The sequence below is a fragment of the Narcine bancroftii genome, chromosome 3 (assembly GCF_036971445.1).
Source record: "Narcine bancroftii isolate sNarBan1 chromosome 3, sNarBan1.hap1, whole genome shotgun sequence".
NCBI classification, from domain to species: domain Eukaryota; kingdom Metazoa; phylum Chordata; class Chondrichthyes; order Torpediniformes; family Narcinidae; genus Narcine; species Narcine bancroftii.
The window spans coordinates 356,906,897-356,930,358 of record NC_091471.1 but is presented as its reverse complement, the minus strand read 5'-3'; the positions used below and the strand labels follow the sequence as shown (position 1 = coordinate 356,930,358).

Sequence of the window (23,462 nt, the reverse complement as noted above, 5' to 3'; positions counted from 1 at the left end):
ATGCAGTCTGTATTGTGGTTGATCACACGATCTCTATGGGTCTCTGTTCCTCATTCTACAATTCATAGTAGTGAATTTTCCCAAACTCCTTAGAAAGTAGAGCAGTGATTCTCAGCCTTTTATTTCCACAACCATAATTGTATTGAATGGGGCAAGCAAGCTCCTAATTTCTGTTTCAATTGCATTCCAAGAATCCTGCTGGTTTAGTTCCTCTTTTACAACAGTCCCCCACCCCCCATGGTAGAAAAATGTGCAAACATGTTATTATACTGAAAGATTGCCTCTCTGTTAACCACTTCTAAGAAAAATAACAGTCTTCCTGTTGGGCTTGACAGAACCTTGCCATGTCCAAAAGTGGTGTGTGGTTTTAAAGTAGCCTTGCAAGATTTGTGCTTCACTATTTACAAAGAAGAGATTACTCAAGATTACAAAGAAATTGAGCTGTTTGTTATCTTGTTTGTATTGTTGATGAAATGTGCCTGCTGAGTTATGAGAAAATAACCCTTGGGTTGCTGAGTCCTTCACAGGTGTGAGGTGACATGTAAAAATGCATCCTCAAGGCTTGTTGCTGCATCCGGCCTAGTTCTTAGAAAGGCAGGTACTTTGTGTCTTTCTGAGGAGGTTATTTTTGAGACATTTTATGCTTGCTGTGGTGCGCTGTTCGCCAGAATCAGACACACACAAGGTAAAGACTGTACAACAGGCTTTAATCCACAAAGACTTCCACAGAGCCAGGCTGGCTGTAGCTGCAGCAACTCTGAGTGAGGCCTCGGGAGGCCGGCACTAGGCCGGTGGTGTACCATCACACTTGCTGAATCTGAGAGGAAAAAACACAGGAAGCTGGGTCGTGTAGAGTTCGCAACCCCATGTGTGCTTATTTGGAATGATCGTTCTGTGGTGTGTACCCAGTGCGTTTCATTAACTGCACTCCTACAATCTGATAAAGTTTATGAGAAATGACCACAACAGAAGAGAGCTTGTACTTGCAACCTTGAAATAACATGTTGCTTTCAAGAGAGAAGCTACAAAAGAATATCAATGAGTTGAACCATGATGAAACGTTGTAAACCTTTCACACTATTTGGCTGTTGGAGTGTTTAATGCCTTTTCAAAGTAATTGTTTAATTTACACAAAATTGCTGTATTCCTAAATGTGCAAGAAAGAAATGCATATATGCTTAGCTTTGGACTATTGGAAGGGTCCTTTCAAATTAACATATTAAGTAATTGTACCTAAAATTTGCCATTTGCAGGATTCATGTAAAGATATGTTTGCCATAACAGGGTTAAGACAAAGTACTTACTGTTCCTGTCAAAGTTATGAAGATACTTGTGTCTCTATATAAGGCTGGAAAGGGGTACTGATGGTAGCGATCAGCCATGATCTGTAAAATGGCGGTGCTGGCTCAATGGGCCGAAGGGCCTACTCCAGCTCCTATTGTCTATTGTCTATTGTATAGCAGAATCAACCAGGAAAAAAAAATTAAATAATTTTCCATGCCAGGCCCCAGCTACAGCTTCTCAAGCTTAACAAACATTTAGCAATCCAGCTTTGAAAGCTTAATTTGACCCTATGTTAACCCCGTCTGATGGTGAGGGTGGGGAGTGAAGACTTTCACATTTCACACTTGCCTCTGTTCAATGGAGTGTTTGTAAATTGGCCCAGCCTTGATTTTAAAATAGTACTTACTTGTTCTGGATGACCCTACCAGGGGAAATGGGTTCTCTTGATCTGCCCTATCAAAGGTATTTTATAATTCTAAACACCTCATTGTGATCACTGCTCCATGTTTTGAGCTCGAGAGAGGCCCCGGCATTATTATTGTCGTGGACATTGTATAAGATGCTGGTGAGGTACCATTTAGAAGATTGTATTCCATTTCGGTCACCGTGCAACTGGAAGGATGTAGTCAAGCTGAAGAGAGTCCAGAGAAGATCCATGAGGATGTTCCCAGGACTCAGGGGCCTGAGCTACAGGTAGAGGTTGGGCAGGCCAGGGCTTTATTTCTTGGAGTGCAGGAGGAGGAACAGTGATCTCATTAAAGTGAAAGGAATCCGTCGGGTGAACTCAGAGTCTTTTGGCCAGAGTTGGGGAATCTGTAACCAGAGGGCATAGATTTAATGGGGGGGGGGGAGATTTAATAGGAAAATGAGGGGGTAAATTTTTACACAGCTAGTGATGAGCCCAGGGAGCAATCTGGTGGAGGAAATAGTTGAGGCAGGTGCTATTGCAATATTAAAGGAAAATTTGGAGAAATACACTTCTTATAGGACAGGTTTAGTGGGATGTGGGCTAAACACAGGCACGTAGGACTAGTGTGGGTGGGACATTTTGGTTGGCATGGGCAAGTTGGGAAAAGAGCCTGTTTCCTCACTGTGTGACTCTATGAGGGAAGATATTTAAGACTAAGATGAGAAATGTCTTCACTCTAGGGTTGTAAACCTGTGGTGTTCACTACCACACAAGGCCAAGTTGCAGAACCTGGTTTAGTAGGGCATGGATAGATTTCTAGACACACAAGGCATAAAGGTGGACACAAAGCATAATTAACGTAGCGCTTAGTGCAACTCTGTAACAGCACCAGCAAGGAGGATTCAAATCCGACACAGTCTGAAAGGAGTTTATATGTTCTCTCGGTGTCTGAGTGATTTCCTCTAAGTTTACTGGTTTCCTTCCACCATTCAATTGGATGTAATTGGGCGGCTCGGACATGGGCTGAATTATCATGCAGTAATTTTTTAATAAAAGACTGTAGATACTGAATCTGGAGCCAAAACAGAAACTTGTCAAGGAACTCAACAGGATAAGCAGCATCGTGGAGGCAAAAGCATGGCTAATGCTTTAAGTCAAGATTCTTCAAGACTGAGAAAACAGAGGGGAGATTGCTAGTATAAAGTGGTGAGAGGGACTGGTGAGGCAGGAGCTCATCATTTGACTTCAGTACGTAATTCCTCCATTTTCTCCATACCCTTGATCCCTTTAGCTAATATAGGGCCTCATCTAACTCCTTTTTTGAACCTATTTCATGAACTGACCTCAACAGCTTTCTGCGGGAGGGAATTTAAAAAAATTTAAACCCTCCGATTCAAGTTGAGGGTTTTATTTTTGTCCTTGCTTCTCCTGAGTCAAGGTCAAGAAGTTTCTCTTCTCTTCATCTCGGTCCTAAATGGCTGCCCCCCCCCCCCCCCCCCACCCCCAACCCCCTCCTCATACTGTGACCCCTTATAGTGGATTTTGTTAACATTGGAAATATTCTTCCTGCCTCTAACCTATCCAGTCCTGACTGAATTTTATATGTTTCGATGTGATTTCCCCCCCCCCCTCCCCATTCTTCTAAATCCCAATGTATATCACCTGGTTTATCCAGTCTTTCTTATATGTCAAATCTTCAACCCAGGAGATGTTGAGGGGAAAAGACAAGAAGGGGTGTGGGGAAGAGAGTCAATATAATATTCAGGCAGAATAACCCTAACCCTAATGTGCGGTCATGATCGATTTGAATGGTCGGGAATGGCCTACTGCTATATTTTCATGTTTCACCTTTAACTTCAAAACAAATTCAAATTTTCCTAATCATTTTATTTCAGTTCCTGACAATCTCTGAGGGATTGTATAGGGGTTCACTTCATATAAAATCTCGAATCATAACCACAAGAAACTTTAATAGACATTATGAGTTTGTGTAATCAGTTAATATCTGTACCATGCGATGTCTGGTGTGCTTGTACATAATCTATAAACTGAGATTTTGCAATAAACTAATAAACTAACAGAAAGGAATAACTAAGAAATCTAGGAGACACATTATCCACATGTTCCGTGTGGAGGAAAAATCCAGTAATGCATTAACCATCTTTCAGCTCTGGAACAATTCCAAAGGATTGGAGATTAGCTGATGTAAGCACGCAATTTAAAAATGAAGGAAGAGAAATATTATTGTCCATTTATCCCAAGATCATTTGTTAGGGTCAATGCTCTAATCCAATATTGGAAATGTAACAGCAGAGATCAGGAGAAGACTGACCAGATTAGACGAAGTCAGTATGGATTAATGATGCAAAGCATTTTGTAGATGTAACTAGCATTTGCGATCTTTGTAATTTAGACATACAGCATGATAACAGGCCCTTCTGGCCCATGAGCCTGTGCTACCCAAATACCCCCAATTAAGCTAGAACCCCCATATGTTTCGAAGGGTGTAAAAAAACTGGAGCACCCAACGACATAGGGAGAATTTACAAACTCCTTACAGACAGCTCTGGATTGGAACCCAGGTCGCTGGAGCTGTAATAGGGTTACACTAACTGCTACGCTAACCCTCTCAACCTCGCTACACAAACTGCATCATATGAGATTAGCATGCGAGATTAAAGCACATGTGATTGGTGGTAAGGTACAGACATGGATGGAGAGCTGGTTATCCCCAGGAAATGACTAGAAGTCAAAGTGCCTTTTCCATTGGCAGACACTGACCAATGGGGAATCAGAAGAATCGGTGCTTGTATCACAATTAGTCAGAATACATGTTAATAAGGGAATAAAAATGGCGGGTGCTTATAATTGCCAGCGGCCATGACAGGTTTCGGACTCCAGTGAAACAGAGGACTGGCGCGGGCCATCAGAAAATGGGGAGGCCACCCCTGTTTGAGAAGGAGAAGCAGAGGAGATGATCCACAGGATAGTGATGGCAGCAGACTGGCAAGCAGCTTTGAGGCTGAAGACTGGCAACTCCAGTCAATGGACTCTCACCAGGCTGTGGACTGCAGGAGACTGGCTGAAGGGGCACCAGGCATTGGAACCGGGATGTGAGTAGTTGTTTCTGATCGTGTCAGAGATTTGCATCTAGAGCACAGGAAGCTATGTGGCTGTGGGAGCGCTGGAGGCGAATCCATGAACACTCACTGTCTATGTGGACACACACTCGCAGCATCCATGGAGAGAAATGGACAGGTTCAGCATCGAGTGAGGAAAGGTGTCTTGAAAAAGGGCCTGGGACCGAATTGTTCACTGTCCATTTCTCTCTGTGGATACTGCCTGGACCACCGAGCCCTTCTTGCTTCGCTCTGTTTGCTCACTGTCACAGTCAGTGGCAGGAATTGACCTAAACAGTTTTTGTACGGTGATTAGGGTCATCTAGAAGGGATGTTCATTTCCCTTTTCTCTCTGTGGCTGCTGCCTAACCTGTTAAGTCATTGCAGATGTTTGCCCAAGATTCTAGCATTTGCTGTTGTATTTTTTTCAGTGGTTACAGAGAATCTGGCTCATATCTAAAGTAAGTTTGCTTAATGACTATGTTTCTAAGCTTTACTTTCGTTTAAAGGTTTAGTTGTTCATCTGGATCCCGCATGTCAATGTTAATTAATCCCGACTGGGAAATCTCACAGCATTGAATAATGATTCCTCATTCCTTTGCAGTTATGTGTTATTCCTGGGAGAGGGGATAAGGGCTTATTGTTGGTGATAAGGCACACATCCATCTCTATGAACAGGGAGGCAGTGCACAGGTATGGTTCACCAACTGCTCATTTCATGCCCCAACAGTAAGCGTAGCTCACTGGAGAATTTGCTTAACATTATCACTCCAGTTTGTCCCTGACTTGAGCAACATTGGATAAATGGTGTTTGGAAAAGTGGAATGTGCTTGACATAAATTAGCTGAAGCAACTATTAATAATACTAAGGGTTAAGAGAACTGCAGGCCTGCTTCAGCTTTCAACATAGCGTGTTCTCACATAGGTGCATGTGTATGTATTCTCTGTGACAGGCACACACGATCATATACATTCTCTTTCTCACACAAACATGCACAATCACATTCTCTCCTTCTTTCTCATCTCCCCCCCTCTCTCTCTCTTCTCCCCCCACCTCCCCCCATGGTGTAACACTATTGTCAGGTGGGACGATGACATCACAGGGCGAGAATTCCGCGTCCAGGAGAGTAATGCATCTGGTGGGCTCAGGAGTAGCAGGCGATGCCTGGGCATGTAGATATTCACCAAGGGTATGTTAAAATAAAGCAGGTTTTGAACACAACTCCAGGCTCAAGGTAGTTTCTATAACAAGCGTGTTTGAACCCAACACAACAGCACCCGCACTTCCCCCTTCGCGTTAACCCCCTTGCACTATCCCCCCACGCTACCCCCCCTCATTTTGCCTCCCTCTCGCTCTCCCCCTTCCCCTCACTCGCCCTCTCTCCCACTCCCCCCTTCTCGCTCCCCCCCCGCCCCTCTCTGCCCTCTCTCCCCAAGCCAAAAACAACCCAATGCCAATGGAAATTCTGTGGTAGGATTTTGAACTCCTTAGCCAAGTTCAAAGAAGGATCTTGGGTCAAGTCTCAATACCGAAACCAACATGTGTGACTCATAGCACAGTACATCACTGGAGGAGTCTTACAGTCAGAGTTCTATCGTTCATGACTGAAGTGTGTAAAATTATGAAGTGGGCAGATAGGGTAGACTGCAAGAAATGTTCCCCCAGATTTAGGCACAGGGATAAGGGATTTGAGGGTTCCATTTCCACCCAAAGAGTGGTGAGTATCTGAGACCCGCTGATTGAGAGAGTGGTGGAAGCAAGAGTTACTGTTGATGTTTACGAAGAGTGTAGACAAGCTCTTATGTCACCACAGCATAGAAAGTTCTGGGCCAAGTACTGGAAGATGGGATTAATATGATGGTTGTCCATTGGTTGGCATTGATATTGTGGGCCGAATGACCTGTTCCATTGCTATATGACTATGTGATGTTGGATACTTCAAAAGTATTATGAATCCTCACATCCCTTCTAAATCTCTTGCCTCTCACTTCATACCTGTGAGATATCACAGGGAAAATATTTTTATTGTTGTTTTCATATATGTCCATCATATCACCCATCCCCCTCGTTTGCTGCAGGGAAAAAAACAACCCAACCAATCTCTGAAGCGCTCCAATCCAGCAAACATCCTGGTCAATCTCCACCTGCAATCGCATCCTTTCCAGCACACACTACACCGAGTGTGGCCTAACCAGGGTTTAGTAAAGGTGAAACGTGGTACCCCTGCTGTTAAAGCCTACGCCACGGCTAATGAGTGCTGCATCTCATGGGCGGCATGGTTAGTGCAACGCTATTACAGAACTGACGACCCAGGTTCAAATCCGCCGCTGTCTTTAAGGAGTTTGTACATTCTCCACATGTTTGTGTGGGTTTCCTCCAGGTGCTCTGGTTTCCTCCCACCTTTCAAAATGTAATGGAATTGTGGGTTAGTTGGTGTATTTGGGTGGCATGGGCTTGTGGGCCTGTTACCATACTAAATTTAAATATTAAAAAAATTAAATGTTAATGTAAAATTCATTGACCTTCCTCATCGTACTATTTCCCTGTTCTGTCACTTAAAGGAATCCTTGTATCTCCATTCCCTTAGTTCAACATTTTATTGGACCCTTACTTGACATTCCAAAAGTCACTGCAGTTATAAGGCTTAAATTCCATCTGCCATTGCTCCACTAAATTAAACATCTGAATAGAATCATGTGAGATTATCCCCCCTCAAATTTCCATGTCACGTGGAAACAATCATCCTGTGAGGAAAGAATGATCTTGAATTCATTACCTCAGGACTTCCCACCGCTTACTGCAGACAGTTGCTTTTATAGTTTAGCTACTTTGGGGTCTTTCAGGAAATCAGTTTGACCCAGGAATGGCAGCGGTCACATGAAGTCCTTGCTGTATTTTTTTTTGCTTTGAGTGTTGTTTTTTCCACTACAGGAAACATTAATCTTGAACATCAAATTAAAAATTGCCAGATGTATTGTGCAGGTGAATTCCTGCCACCATTGGTCCAACAAGGTGCAAGCATTGCTATTCCTGTGAGCTTGCTGCCCTCTGGTTGTATTATATTACATTTCAGTACTGTTCACCACAGAACAGAAAACTCCGTGCAAAAAGTAGGCTAAACAACGATTGGTATTTGTCTCTCTCCCCTTCTTTTACTCTTTAATATGTCTTCCTTCTCAGCTGACAGCAAATCCTGTACGTTTTTAGGGTTAGAATCATGGATTCTAGATGGGATCCATTCTGCCCATTGAGAAAGGTTGTGCTAGCATTGGAGAGGGTTAGTAACATAGGAAGTAGCAACAGGACTAGGCCAAAAATGGCCCATCGAGCCTGCTCCGCCATTCAATACGATCATGGCTGATCTAATTTATGACCTAACTCCACCAGCTGCCTTCTCCCCATATCCTCTAATTCCTCTATCATGTCAAAATTTATCTAACCGAATTTTAAATATGTTTAATGGGGCAGCCTCAACCACTTCCCTGGTTAGAGAATTCCAAACATTCACTACTCTCTGGGAAAAACTATTTTTCCTCATCTCTGTCCTAAATCTACTCCCCCGAATCTTCAGAGATTTACTAGAAAGATACCAGGAATGAAAGGGTTAGCATATGAGCAAGGTTTGTCGGCTCTTGGACTGTACTCATTGGTATATAGAGACATTAAAAAGCTGAAAGGCCTGCGCAGAGTAGATGTGACAAAGTTGTTTCCCATGGTATGACAAGAGGCCACAATTTCAGGATAAAAGGGTGTCAATTTAAAACAGAAATGCGGAGAAATTTCTTTAGCCGGGAGTGCTGAGTCTGTGGAACTTGTTGCCACAGGTAGAAGCAAAGGCATTGGATGTGTTTAAGACAGAAATTGACAGGTATTCGATGAGTCCGAACATCAAGGCTATAGGGAGATGGCCGGGAAGTGGGGCTGAGTGATAAGGATCTGCTCATAATTAAATGGCAGAGCAGACCCGATGGGCTGATTGGCCTACTTCTGCTCATATCCTGTAGTCTTGTGGCTCCGTGCTGATCATTACTAATCAACATTGCATATTATTTTGCAGATTGCGGGAATTCATTCTTGTGTTGTTAAGAATCTTCCAGATGGGACTTTTGATTTGAATGAAGTGGAATCAAATATACATTGTGGTTACTTTGACCCACACCTGGTCATTTGTCTGGAGAAAACACAGAATGTGAAAGGAGGGCGAGTCCTTCTACTTCCCTTTCTCCAAGGGGTGAGGAAACACCTGGTGAAAATCGTGAAGATTTGAAAGCCAGTTTTCATCCAGAGTGGTAATTGAGAGCACCATGGGAAGGGAGGAGGGGAGTGGACATACATAGCCCACTTCCTATGGGTCTTCTATTGCCCCTCAAGACTGTTTTCTACCATCACTGAATGAGAGCAGAGCCATCACAAACTCACAACAGAGGCAAACGTGGATGTTGATCTCAATCCAGAAACTTCAATAAAATCAACCACGATCTGCACAGCACCGATTTTTAATTTGTGAAGAGCTGGGACACAAACTCCACTCTGACAGCATGGGAGGCCAGATTGAACCTGGGTTGTTGGAACTGTGAGCCACTCCCCGCACTTACAGCTTCAATAGTTATCATTAAAACGAGTTCCTGTAAATCACAGGTGGGTTTGGGAGTCAAGATACCTGTGATGCTGGACTGTGTTGAGCGCAGCCAACATCCTAAGGTGACCAGCTAAACCTGAGGACTTTTGTCTGCCAAGACTGGATCCAACCCTGTAAATTTTGCCACACTACCCCCCTGTCCAAAAATAGAATATTGCAGCACAAAAGCAGGCCCTTTGCACCCACCCCCCCCTAATCTGTGCTGAACTATTATTCCACCAAGACCACTAACCTACACCCAGTTCACAGTCCTCCATACCCCTGTTATCTATGCACATGTCCTAATTCTTCCTAAATGTAAAAAATGAGCCCACATTTACTAATTCAGCTGGTAGCTCATTCCACAATCTGCTAGAATGGACAACTTCTTTTATCCGCTCCAATATTGTTAAAACTAATGGACCAAGCAATAGAAAAAAATATTTGTAATGTCCTTGAAATCTATCACCTGTGTCTTTCATAGCATTTCCAGGCAGATTAATACTTAATTCTTGGATGCCCCAGTTCACTTCTGGAAGATTGGAAACTCTTTAGCTTGTGGGTATGTCCACAGATATTAAGGATTAGGACCCTGGTAGTGGGGTAGACTGACAAAGCTCTCTGGCTCTCACCTTGTGAGGTGTCTGCAGGTCTCTCTCAACCCTCCTGTGAGTCAGCAAGCCTCCCTCTCTGCTTCCATTCCAGGTGCGAGACCTAGCAGACACCTATAACTTGCAAGTCCACATGGATGGAGCCCGTCTGATGAACGCAGCTGTTGCTCTGGGTGTCCAAAAAAAAAAAAGCCTCTGAGATCCTGCGGGACTCTGTGTCCATGTGCCTGCCCAAGGTAGGGTTCCTGGAACTGAAGGTGGGAGGGGAAAGGGGGGAGTCGGGGTGATAAGAAGCATGCTCCAAGTGGGTGAGTGAGTCAACAGGCTTGCAATTGACGGCCACCCTTGGATGGGGAGATGTCCCTGAGTGAAAAGTTCTCCCCCGAACCCCGAGGCTGAGGTGGATGTAAGCGAGGGTTCAGCGTAATTGTTCTTTTCTTCCACTCAGGATTAACTTTAAGAAACAAAGATGAAATAGTGAAACTTTTGGAACATAAGGGTTCAATCAGGCAGACGCAGCATGGTTTTAGAAAGGGAAGATCTTGTTTGACAAACTTGTTAGGATTCTTTGAGGATATAATGGGTGCGGTGGATAAAGGGGAACAGGTTGATGTTGTATATTTGGATTTCCAGAAAGCGTTTGATAAGGTGCCACACAAGAGACTTATCAGTAAGTTACAGGAAAGTGGAGTCCGGGGAAGTATATTGGCCTGGATTGAAAATAGGTTGTTTGACAAGAGGCAGAGAGTCGGGATAAGTGGGTTTTTCAGGTTGGCAGAGAGTGGTAAGTGGGGTGCCGCAGGGGTCGGTGTAAGGCCCACAACTGTTCATCATTTACATTGATGACTTGGAGAAGGGGACAAAATGTGGTGTAGCCAAGTTTGCGGATGACACCGAATTGAATGGAAGGGCAAATTGTAATGAGGATGTGGAGAGTCTGCAGAGGGATATAGTTAAGCTGGATGAGTGGGCAAACGTCTGGCAGATGGAGTACAATGTTAGTAAGTGTGAGGTTATCTATTTTGGCAAGAAAAATAAAAGAGCTGAATATTATTTAAAGGGTGAAAAACTACAGCACGCTGTTGTGCAGAGGGACTTGGGAGTGCTTGTGCATGAATCGCAAAAAGTTAGGTTACAGGTGCAGCAGGTTATTAAGAAGGCAAATGGAATGTTGGCCTTCATCGCTAGAGGAATTGAATTCAGGAGTAGAGAGGTAATGTTGCAACTGTATAAGGTACTGGTGAGACCGTACCTGGAGTACTGTGTCCAGTTCTGGTCTCCATATTTGAGCAGGGATATACTGGCTTTGGAGACGGTCCAGAGGAGGTTTACTAGGTTGATCCCTGGGATGAAGGGGTTGACTTATGATGAAAGATTAAATCGTCTAGGATTGTATTCGCTTGAGTTCAGAAGAATGAGAGGAGATCTTATAGAAACATATAGGATTATGAAGGGTATGGATAGGATAGATGTAGGAAGGTTTTTTGAGCTGGCCGGGGAAACTAAAACGAGAGGACACAGTCTCAAGATTCGGGGGAGTAGATTTAGGACAGAGATGAGGAAAAATAGTTTTTCCCAGAGAGTACTGAATGTTTGGAATTCTCTAACCAGGGAAGTGGTTGAGGCTGCTTCATTAAACATATTTAAAATTCGATGAGATAAATTTTTACATGATAGAGGAATTAAGGAATATGGGGAGAAGGCAGGTAGGTGGAGTTAGGTCATAAATTAGATCAGCCATGATCGTATTGAATGGTGGAGCAGGCTCGATGGGCCATTTTTGGCCTACTCCTGTTCCTACTTCCTATGTTCCTATGAGTTTCTTGTTGTATTAATAAGAGATCCATCACTGCCCTAAAGGAAACATTGAGACTGAAGTTTTAACATCCATAAACAGGTTCAGACAGATATTAGGAAAGGAAACTAAATGGTGAATTGATTCCAACAATGAGCAGGGAATGGGATTGGAATAGAGAGCTCTGTTGACAAGTGATGGGTTGCCTGCTCCTGTTATTGTGATTCTCTAGCACAGCAGTTCTCAGTTTCTAACCCCCTCAATGGGAGCCTCTGATTTTTCCCACCCCCTGGGGCCAAGCCCATTTTCTTTTCACCTCATGTATTATAAATACCTTTTTAGGGAGTTGGTAGGAGAGAAGTATGGAGGAAACCAAAATTTGACTATTACATATATATTCGTGTAATAGTCGATCCTGTGTAAGAGTCGACTTCTTTTTGCCCAAAAACGGTGTATTTTGTGTATATCCTGTGTAAAAGTCAACCACTTCTAATTTTGGCCCCAACCACCCGTCCATCCGAGCTTCCATCGCCCCGGCCACAAACCCTCCCCTTGGTTGCCCACCCACCCGAGCTCCCAATGCTCCGACCGCAGATCCTCGGCGACCTGACCATCCTAGTTCCTGATGCCCCAAACATGAACTTACCACCCAGCCATCCGAGCTCCTGACACCCTGAACGACACAGGTAGCTACTGTAGTCAAAAGTAGATTCCATGTAACAGTCGATCCCCAATTTTGATCTGAAAACTAGACTATCACATGAATATGTATGGTAGTTCATGGGGATGGGGACCCATAAACTATGAGCAAAATTCTTGGGTGGGGTATTGCTGGAGTCGAAAGACCAGCAAATCGAATAGATCGCTTCTTGACTTTTTTTAAATAATAAAAAAATTTGCACAAAAAAAGACCTGCTGCCTAGATTTTTAAACCTGCACCACATGGTGGATTTGACTACCTACTATAACAAAGCAAAAAGCTGGCTGAAATAGTTGAAGGTCTTTGCAGGATTTGGGGTATTTGGATCAGTGGTGTTGGTCACAGTCAGACTGTGCTCCAAACATGTTGTCAGGACAAATCTCCCATTAAAATCGGTCTTCCTTTCTCCTTCCTTGCCAATGCATTACGTTATGTTCTCTCGAGCATTGGAATCATCCAGCAAGATCAGCTTGCCTCACTCTGGGATGAAGTCCAGAAATTTTTCAGATTCAGTGTAAGTCCTTGGCTCACGATGAAACAGAACCAACACACTCAAAGCTCCCAGCAACAGGGTGCTTGCACAAATGGCCACAGTGTGTTGGTTCTGTACTGGAGAGAGCCAAAGAGTCATAAGAAATTCACATGCCAAATCATGAATTTCACATTAAATTTAATTTTGTCTATACAGCACGGTAGAAGGCCCTTGCAGCCCATGAAACCCGTGGTGCCCAATTATACCCAATTAACCAGCCAACCCGGTAAGTTTTGGAGTGTGGGAGAAAACCGGAGGAAACGTATGCAGACACTGGGAGAATGTACAAACTCCTTACGGATGATGACAGATTTCAACCTGGGTTACTGGTCCTGAAATAGCAGTGGAATCGAATTTGATTTATTTTAATTGTGAATGAGACACTCCCTGGAGCTGCCATACTGACCAGTGGCAAAGGAATCCAAGTTTCAAGGGAGAGCAGCTTCTGCTGCATGGATATTAATGTGCATGCTTTTGTGTGCACACATGTAGCTGTCACCTGAACTTGCAGTCTCACACACAGCTTCATATGAATGGGATCAGGCACAGGACCTCTTCTCCATGACCTCGACCTCCCTCTCCCTCCCACATGGCTGTTTACACTTAATTTGTCAGCTCCTGAACCTGACCCCTCACCCCACTCATTTCAGGTCAATGTCCAGTTCTGATTGCAAACTGGAGTAAGGCTTGTAAAATTCTCAACAGGAATGGTAGAGTTGTGTGAATGAGGGAAGAGACCTTGAAGCAAGGCAAAGGGAAACCTGTGAATGCCCCTGCCCCCCGCCCCCAAAAGTGACCAATGATCTCCCCATAGTTATAATCAAATGTCACATGACTGGGAGTTGCATCAGAATGATCATTAAATCCTGGAATGCTCAAGGAATATTTTATAAAAACACAGGCATGTTTTCCACTCTGGCCAAATGTCTTTGGAATCTTATCCAGCAGCTTGAGGCTTGTTTCCAGAGCTTTGGAATTTGACTCCAGAAGTCACTGAATGATTACAGAATAGAAGGAGGCCATTTGGACCTCTAAGTCCACATCATCCCTCTCAGTACCACCCCCTGGCACTGCATTCCAAACTTGAACCTGTGTGTGGGGGGGGGGGGGGGGGGAAATAAATTTTGTTCTTCAGCTTTTTTATTGTGTTCCCGATTCCTGCCTCTGAAGTGAACTGTTTCTATCAACTCTTTTGGTAATCTTCCCAAATTTAAATATCTCTGTCATCCTCCTTGTTCCAACAAGAACAATCTCTGCTTCTCCAGTTCATCCACGTAACTGAAGTATTATTGCTGGAAGCCAACTCCTTGCATCTTTCCCAGCATGGCACCCGGAACTGCAGGCATAACTCCCCTTGATCCCAGACCAATGTTCATAAAGGTTTGTTGTGACTGTGATATTGAAATCCCAGGTGCTCCCATCCTATCTGCCATTTAAAGCAATCTAATTTAAATTAAATTTAGGCACACAGACATACAGTATAATAGGCCCTTCCAACCCACAATCCAAATCTTCAGTAACCTACAACCCAGTACGTTTTGAATGTTGGGAGGAATCCGGAGCATCCAGAGAAAATCTATGCAGACATTAGGAGAGTGTACAAACTCCTTACAGACAGCGCCAGGTCACTGGTGCTGTAATAGTGTTTCTCTAACTGCTTTACTAACCGTGCCACCCAGTGCACATATATCCCAGATTTCCCTGTTCTTCTACCTTTCCAAGTATTGAACTCTCTGGCTTACAAGTTGTAAATATTTCACATTTCTCTGTCTTAAATTTCAATTGACATCTTTTCCGCCAGCTTGCCTATATCTCTTGGATGCTATTACTGAGTTAATCACAGCACACTGCATCTCAATGATTTTGAAATTGTGCCCCGGACATAAAAATCTTCAGTAAATGAGAAGAAAACAATAGGACCAACCCCTGAGGCCCTCCTGCCCCCAACAGATTTAAGGGGCAGAATGGCTTTTCCTTCCAGTATTTCTTTTGCCAAATCCCTACAGAAACACAGTACTTGATTGGCTAATCGTGATTTCAGGTATTAAGATGTATGCCTCGCCCTTCTGCGAGGCTGATATTGATGCGGTGAAGACAAATATCTTCAAGCTTACAACCAACCACCCAGGAATCTCAGCCAAGGAATTCTGCGACAGGATGGGGGAAGTGAATGAGGAGGTGGCTACTTTGGGCCCCAGAGTAAGGGTGCTATTGTTCTCTATGTCCGGGCGCACACTGTGTGCTGTTTGGCACGTGGATGTTTCGGAGGAGGACACTGACCTGGCCTTGTGATCGAGAAGCTTGAGGGACGACAAAGCTAACCCGCCACAGTTTGTCACTTCCACCCACAGAAATGAGGATGGTTTTGTAGTTCTAGTCATCAACTTGGCTTTTGTCATTGGAGCTCAAAGTGTACAATGAACAATGCTGCAAATTCTGTAAAACAGCAGGATGACATTAAAATGAGAGCATTTGTGAAACAATCACTGACATCAACATATTTTTAATTAAAATTTCTATTAAACTATCATTTTTCAAATTGGGTTTTGTGAACTCATCATGTCTGTTCTTTGAAACAAGGGTTCTAGATTTCCTTATGTTCAGCTTTGTGTAAAACAAATCAATGTCTCACCATTTTCAAGGACACATCTTATGCTTGACTACAGTGGGGTCTGATCCTGTTCCTGATGACTTGCCAGATTTTCAATGGCTCAATTATTATTGAGTATGTTAATGATAGGTGTTTCACAGACTCTCTGTAAACCTTGGCACTAAGGCCACAGTGCAACCTGCCTGGAAAGTAATTCATGGTTTAAGACCCACTGTTTAGGAGGGTCCTCCAGGGGACAAGCTTTCTTAGGGGGCCTCCTGATGGGATCGGCCTTTTCCAGGATTCCTCGGGTTGTGTCAATGTTCTCATTTCAAAGAAGCTCGAGGATTTGTGGGGGACTATGATCAGGGTTTTGGGGAAGTACTCTAATAAACTGCACACACTTTGAACCAGCCCCTCAATCCAGCCCAAACTCACTGAAAATGTACTTGGTCCAAGTCAGGTCAGCTTGGTCCAACTGTGCCTTTTGATTCAGGCCTGACGAAGACTGGTAGGCCCAGCTCAGTACTTTACAAGAAGAATATATTCCCTCTTAAAATTATGTCCTGCTTTGTTTGAGCAATGGCATGCTTGAAAATTATTTATTACACACCAATGTCCGATGTTGAGGCTGGGTTTAATTTATATCCTAGCATGAAGGCTTCAACGTGAGGAAAGGTTTAAGTAAATGAAGAAATGTCCATATCAAGTGTGTGAACATCTTGAGTCCTATTGCTGAGGATCCAAAGGTGCATCTATTCCATCCCCAGAATATCACTGACCCCAGTGGTTGCTCTGATATGTTGTAACAGCTTCTGATTGCCTGGCTACTAAGTCCAAACAGGAGATTCAGTCACTGATTCAGTCCAATATTTAATGTTAGTAAAATTTACTCTGAGAACATGGATGTCATTTGTTGAATGCTGCTGGATATTTAATACGTACACCCTCATCAGGTCTACCAGTGTTCCTATTGCTAGTTCTCTGTAGAGCAGTAGGCAAGGGGAACGTTGGTAGACTCCAGCTTCACTTCAAGGACCTCTGCAAGCGTGATATGAAAGCCTTAAAACCCAGCAGTGCCAGGAGGATACAGCAGATGACTGCCACCAACAGTGAGGTAATCTTCATCAACATCTAGAGCAAGGTGAAAGGGTGATCTTGAGTCAGTTTGAGGATCGGAGACCTAAACGAAGAGCACAGCGGACAACAATTCAACGATGCCCTATATTTGCAACAACTGTGGCAGAGCCCCCCACCCCCCCCCCCCGTTCTAGGATTGGCCTCCATAGCCACATTCAACGTTGCTAAACAGACCAGCCAAATCTCACTGAAAAAGCACTTGGTCCAAGTGCATTACCAGAGGTGCAAATAGTATGAATGGTAGACACAGGCAAGTTCAACGCACGCACAATGTCTTTATTTCATTCACCACGATTGAAACGCATAATTATGTCCAGTTTTACGCTAAGCATAACACCCCTATGATCTATCTTAGAGGTTTCTAATACCTAGGACACATCTTGCTAATGGATGCACAAAATAAATTGAAATATAGTGCAGATGCTCACAGACACCATTCAAAGTTATTACGGCTTGATACTGAGTGTCATTTCCGGGAAAGGAGCTTAGCGGCTCCACTCTCGCTGCTCAGGATGCACGCTGCTTCTTTAACAGCTTGCTGCAAAGCAAACGCTGAATGCTATTTTAGTTTTCACCTTCGTAAAAGCGAAAATCCTCTTCTGATTTCTTTTGGTTAGCGAAAACAGGTACTAATGTAGGGTTTTAGTAAAAGTAAAGTGAACTTTTGAAAAGTGGGAAATAGGAGGAAGAGTGGGAGGGGGAGGAGTTCAGACCAACAGACAAAAAGTGTTAATTGGATATTTTTTTAATTTATAAATTAAATGTAGACATACACCACAGTAACTTGCCATTTCAGCCCATGAGTTCATGCCGCCTAATTTTCACTCAATTAACCTACATCCCCGGTACGTTTCAAATGACGGGAGGAAATTGGAGCCCCTGGGGAAGGCCCACGCAGACACGGGGAGAACGTGCAAACTCTTTACAGGCAGCCTGGGATTTCAACCTCGGTCCCAATCACTGGAGATGTAAAGGTGTTGCACTAACCGCTACACCAACAGTGCTGCCCCGTATGATAAGACAAAAGGTGAGAATTAATTTTGGCTTTGTGAAAGGAGACAGATGGAAAAGGGAAGAGAGAGAGGAGAACTAGAAGTAAGAAGACAGTAAGAAGAAGTTGGGGTGGGGGCAGTTTTAATGGAAACAGGAGAAGTTGATGTTAATGCCATCTGGCCCAGATGGAAGACTAGGTGCTGCTCCTCCAATTTCCAGCAGCCTCAGTCCGGCAGTGCATGAGACCATGGACACGCATGTCAGCAAGAGAATGGGGCAGGGAATGGGTAGCCACTGGGAGATTAGCAATAGGCTCCCCAAGTACAAATACTGGAAATACTGGGTGACTTGTTTACCTCCTCAACCAAACTTGCTGGCTACAAATAAAGCCTTCAGATCTACGAGGGCCTCTCTTTAAAGCTCACTAGATTTGACCACTAAACCTGAAATAAACATCCAGATATAATCACATAGACTTAGCAAAGCCTGCAACTCTGAAGACCACTGCACTATGAGGAACATTGTATACAAATTGATGCAGTGTACTGTGAACTTCCCTTGAAGTGAGTCATGCGGAATAGCTATATGCTCTGTGCTGAATATCAGTTTGTTTTAATGATAATTTTTCTGTCACCCCACTTAGCAAGGCAGAAAAATGTTTCAAATGAGTTTCTCAAAGCATTTAAAATACCCCATTTGAAGCCTTTAAAATATTTGAGCTAAAAATCACAATCAAATATCTTTATGATGGGAGCCATTAAATTAATTATAATAAATAATTAATTATAATAAATAAACATATTGAAATGACACATTGAAAGAAAATTTACTGATTTGATGGCATAATGAACATAGACCTTATGTTTCCTTTTTAAACAATGGGCACATAAAGCACTTGAGAGGCTGTATACAGGTCTGGTCCTCAGTGTCCAGTGGCAGTGTGACCCTGGACTGTGGTTCTTCTCCACTGAGTATCCCAAATATATTTTTGAAATTAAAAACAAGTTATTAATATGGGCTCACCTCTCAATAGTCTTGTTTATATGTGCACAGTTCAGGATGAATTAACTTAATGATTCACATCATCCTGCAAAGGTTGGATGAGAAATAATGTCAGTGTAACACTGTCACTTCTCCACTACTCTGCTTTGTTTTGACCATGAGGTTCCTCATTGTAACCTTCCCTCAAATTACTGTAACCTTCCCTCAAATGTCTGTAACAGAGATCAAGCAAAAGAAGGCATTCATTAACCCAGGAAGGGGTGTTGCTTGATCTGAATGTCAAAGTTAATCAGTATGCTCTCTTCTTAATTACAGTACTAATAATTGTAGTCCTTACTGTACATCTGTAGTCAGATGCTGCCTGCTTTTAATCAAACAAGGCAGCAGGGAATCTTTTAGTTAGTCATTTGGAATTGGCTATTTTAAACAGTGTTGAAGCAGATCCTCACTCGTGTCACAGTTCTCTTCTTCCACCTCCTCCCTCTCCTCCAATCTGTATCTGCCTTCTCTGACCTGTTTATCCACAACTTTTCCCTCAACTGAAGAACAATCAACAGTGACTATTTTACATGAATTCAGAGCAGGTGTGGGCCATTCAGCCCTTTAAGCCTGCTCTGCCTTTCAACAACATCACAGCTGAATTGGCTGTAACCCCAGCTCCATAGCCTTTCACCCCCTCACTAACTGCCTCTACCTTGAAAAGATTTAAAGGTTGGCCTTTGGAGGAAGTGAGTTCCAAAGATTCATGGCTTTCTGAGAGAAAAATATCTCCTCATTTTAAATTTAAACATCTTAAGTCTTACTCTCCACAGAGGCTGTCTGACTAGCTGTGTCCTTGCAGTTTCATCCTTCTGGATACACTATTGAGGCATGGAACCGATTCCCAGACCTGACTGTATATTCTGAACCCATTGCCTATACTGTCTTTATGTACTATAAAGCTCTATTTTAACACCTCTCAGTCAGTCTAAACCAGGGGTCCCCAAACCTTTTAGACCATCGACCCCTTCATGGAATACTTGATCCCTCATCGACTCCCCAGGCATGGACTCCTGGCACTGAACGAGTTGGGTGGGGTGGGTTTGGGGTGGGGGGGTGACGGTGCTGGATGGGGGGGGGGGGGGGGCACTACCAAAGGTACAAAGAACATGTCCATTCTACTGTTCGCTCTCAACATATTCAAAGGCCCAAGTCAAATACAACATAGCGGCCACCAAGGCCCATCTCACGAGAGGATGGCCACCACTGCCATAGGCACTATTTTCTGTTGATTCGCCCCTGCCTTGCACTGCAAAAGTTATATCGACCCCTTCCACCGACCTGGCGTAATTGACCCCTGGCATTTATCAACCCCTTAGATAGTACTATCATTCCCCCCCCCCCCCCCCCCACTCCGCCAGGGGTCGATATCAACCATTTTGGAGAACCCTGATCTAAACAAATTTCAGGCTTGTATATGATTTCACGTATGTATACTGACAATAAATTGAACTTTGTATGAAGACCTTCTTAATAGTCTTTTTTGTTAATTTCTAATTTTGCATTTGACGTGGGAAAAAGGCACCAGAAAAAAGTGCTGGGGCAAAATGTGTTCTGAATTTAACGTCTTATACACCAAAGCACAATAGCAATACAACATCAACCTACATCATTCCTGCACATTAACACAAGGTTCATATGACTGCCGACTGTTCTGCTTGTTCCACAGCAGTGAGCTTGGCAGCCAGAAGAAACAAGAGCCCAGACATAACCTCCAGGATGCAAGAGAGACAAGCCAGGACCATAGACCAGCTGAAACTGATGTGAACATTGTCAAACAACTTGTCTCCGTAAATGCGCTTCGCGATTGCAAAGGCAGCCTTTGAGTAGGCGACGTACACAGAGATCCCCACCAGGGTCAGGATACCTGAAACACAAAGAATAGTTTATGCTCAGACTTTAAACTCAAAGTGAATCTTGAGCTTCAATAGATCCCTCAACAGTCCATCAGAGGGTTGTGAGTTCATATCTGGCAGTCGAGGAACGATGGACCAGATTTTTGCCCAGGGATTGCATTTCAGTTAAGGCATTAAACTGAGACCTTATTGCACCCTTTGATAAATATAAAAGATTCTTCTACATTCCTTATCCCAATGCCTAGGTTGACCAGTGTCATTAAAAACAGATTATGGGCTTGTCGCATTATTGTTCGGGTTGAGAAAGTGTTGCCAGCTCTGTATCTCCTGTTGTGATATTAAATGTTTAATTTCCACAGTAATCACTTTACAAAGCATGAGAACTCTGTTACAGCAAGAAGCGCTGCCACGAGAAGCTAATTTACTTCAAAGGAGACTACCTCATGGCAAACAATATCACCTTATTCATAGTTTCTAAACTATTTTTTTCTGGGACATTTAAATAGACTGCTCCATATAAGTAAATATTCCTTAAAATTCTCTCAGGGTTCATTAATCTCATGCCACTCTACCAAATAAGAAACTTCTTATCAGCTCCCAAACTGATAACAAGAAAGGAGTGCACCCACAAATATATAGGAACATAGAAAATAGGTGCAGGATTAGGTCATTTGGCCCTTCAAGCCTACACCACCATTCAATATGATCATGGCTGATCAGTACCCGGTTCCTGCCTTTGCCCCATACCCCCTGATTCCCTTAGCCACAAGGGCCAAATCTAACCTACTCTTAAATATTGACAAAGAACCGGTCTCAACTATTTCCTGTGGCAAAGAATTCCACACATTTACCACTCTCTGAGAGAAGAAATGTTTTCTCATCTCAGTCCTAAAAAAAGGTCCCCCTTATCCTTAAACTGTGACCCCTGGTTCTAGTTTTTCCCAGCATTGGAAACAACCTTCCTGCATTTAGTCTGTCTAAACCCTTAAGAATTTTATGTTTCTATAAGATTCCCCCCTCAATCTTCTGAATTCCAGAGAATACAAGCCTAGTCTATCCAACCTTTCTTCATATGCAAAGCCTTCCATCCCTGGTATCAGTCTAGTGAACCTTCTCTGCACCCGCCTCTTTTCCCTTCCAATCAACATTTTAAAACTTACATTTCTATTATATTCTAAAATCTACTTTCTCAGGATACCCTGAATTGGTGCACCATCCAGGAATAAGGATCTTTGTTTTAAGGATTTCTGCCTTTTGCCTTGGACCATTACAAGAACTGGCCATTCGTGCACCCCTTGCTTCAGATTAAGAAGTTTGTGCCCTGTTCCACTCCACTAAGCACTTAAATTTAAGCCCACTCAGTAGTATGGTATGGAGGGGCTGCTACATTGCAGGAGGCATTATTTATTGAACAGAAATGAAACCAAAATCGTGCCTGACCTTATCAGTACAAAAGATCCAACTTTTGGAACAAAAGCAGAATGTTGTATATGTGACAATAAATGTGAACTTGAGGAATAGCTCACTGCTTCCCTGGCCAATATAACCATATAACCATTTTATCCCTCATTTTATAGCACAGGAACAGTATTACCCTGCTGCGTGGGAACTGGCTGTATACAGTCATGACTACAAGATAAAGGTACATCATTGGTTACAAAATGTTTTGGAGCATATTGAGATTATCTAAGATGATATAAAATTGTTGCTGTTTGATATATCAGGGACTGACATATCAGCTTCACAGAGGAGTGGACACACCATTCATACTTCTCAAACAAAAGCAGAAAATGGTGCAAATACTCAGCAGGTCAGGCTGCTTTAGTGGGAAGAGAAGCAGGGTCAATGTTTCAGGTCAGGGGCCCTTGGTCAGGATGGAACAGGGGACAAAAGAATCTGAAGTTGAAGAAATAGGGATTTTCTAATCAGGTACATCAGAGGGGATGGGGAGAGGTGGGCCAGGAGAAACGAGCGGACCTGGGAATCACAAAGTGAGTGGTCCTAATGGAAATTGTAAACGTGAGGAGAGGGGAAGATGTGGCTGGTGGTGGATGAAGTGGCTAAGGATGATATAGTGGATGCAGAGGCCGGTGGTGTTAGTAGAGGGGAATCAATATTCTGTCTGAGGAGTGATGGGGTGATGGTAGATATGTGGGAAATGGAGGGCAATCATCTGAGGGTTCCATCAACTGTGGCAGAGGGAAAGGCACACTTCCAAAAAAGGAGGACATTTCGGAAGTCCCTAAGTTGAATGCCTCATTTTGAGAACATCTGCACCAGAGACAGAGAAACTGAGAGAAGGGGATGCATCCTTAGAGGAGGTGAATGGGAGGAAGGAGCAGCATCGTCCGAGCTGCAAGTAAGGGTGGTGCCACTTTGGTCTGCCACTCTGATACCTACCTTACAGAACCAGTCACCAGATTCCTTCTCAAACCTTCCCGTGGACTACAACCTTAGAACATACATCAGGCTACTATCTTCTGAACTGTTGCAGATCTTTTTTGCATCAGGAGATCGCCCCTCCATGGCCTTCAATCTTAAAGTACATCAACACCACACTGCCTGCTTCTCTCTCTTGAGATCCATGCTCAGGACAGTTCTGGTAGACCATTGTTTCTGCCTGCTCTTGCCCCATTAAATTTAATTCTTTATACTTTGACTCTATTCTTCCACCTACATTCAGGACATCTCGCACAGCTTTCAATTCCCCAGTCCTCATCTTCACCATAGATGTATGGAGGCACTGTTCCTATACATGTATCCAGGAAAGATG

General features: G+C 43.4%; 2 protein-coding genes across 2 annotated transcripts in view; one reads left to right on the top strand and one right to left on the bottom strand.

Annotated features, from left to right (window-relative positions):
• Positions 1-15,422, top strand: part of tha1 (threonine aldolase 1) — a 58,265-nt gene extending 42,843 nt beyond the window's left edge. Inside the window, 8 exon segments of the mRNA XM_069923296.1 lie at positions 5,417-5,505; positions 8,871-9,044; positions 10,137-10,229; positions 10,231-10,278; positions 12,911-13,051; positions 13,226-13,295; positions 13,581-13,749; positions 15,076-15,422. Of these exon segments, the coding sequence (XP_069779397.1) occupies positions 5,417-5,505; positions 8,871-9,044; positions 10,137-10,229; positions 10,231-10,278; positions 12,911-13,051; positions 13,226-13,295; positions 13,581-13,749; positions 15,076-15,361 (1,070 nt within the window). The 3' untranslated portion in view covers positions 15,362-15,422.
• A 5,022-nt stretch (positions 15,423-20,444) lies between these two features.
• LOC138756623 (transmembrane protein 235-like) overlaps positions 20,445-23,462 on the bottom strand; it is a 31,655-nt gene continuing 28,637 nt past the window's right edge. Inside the window, exon 4 of the mRNA XM_069923032.1 lies at positions 20,445-20,700. Coding sequence (XP_069779133.1) covers positions 20,468-20,700 — 233 coding nt within the window. The 3' untranslated portion in view covers positions 20,445-20,467. The remainder of the gene's footprint in view (positions 20,701-23,462) is intronic.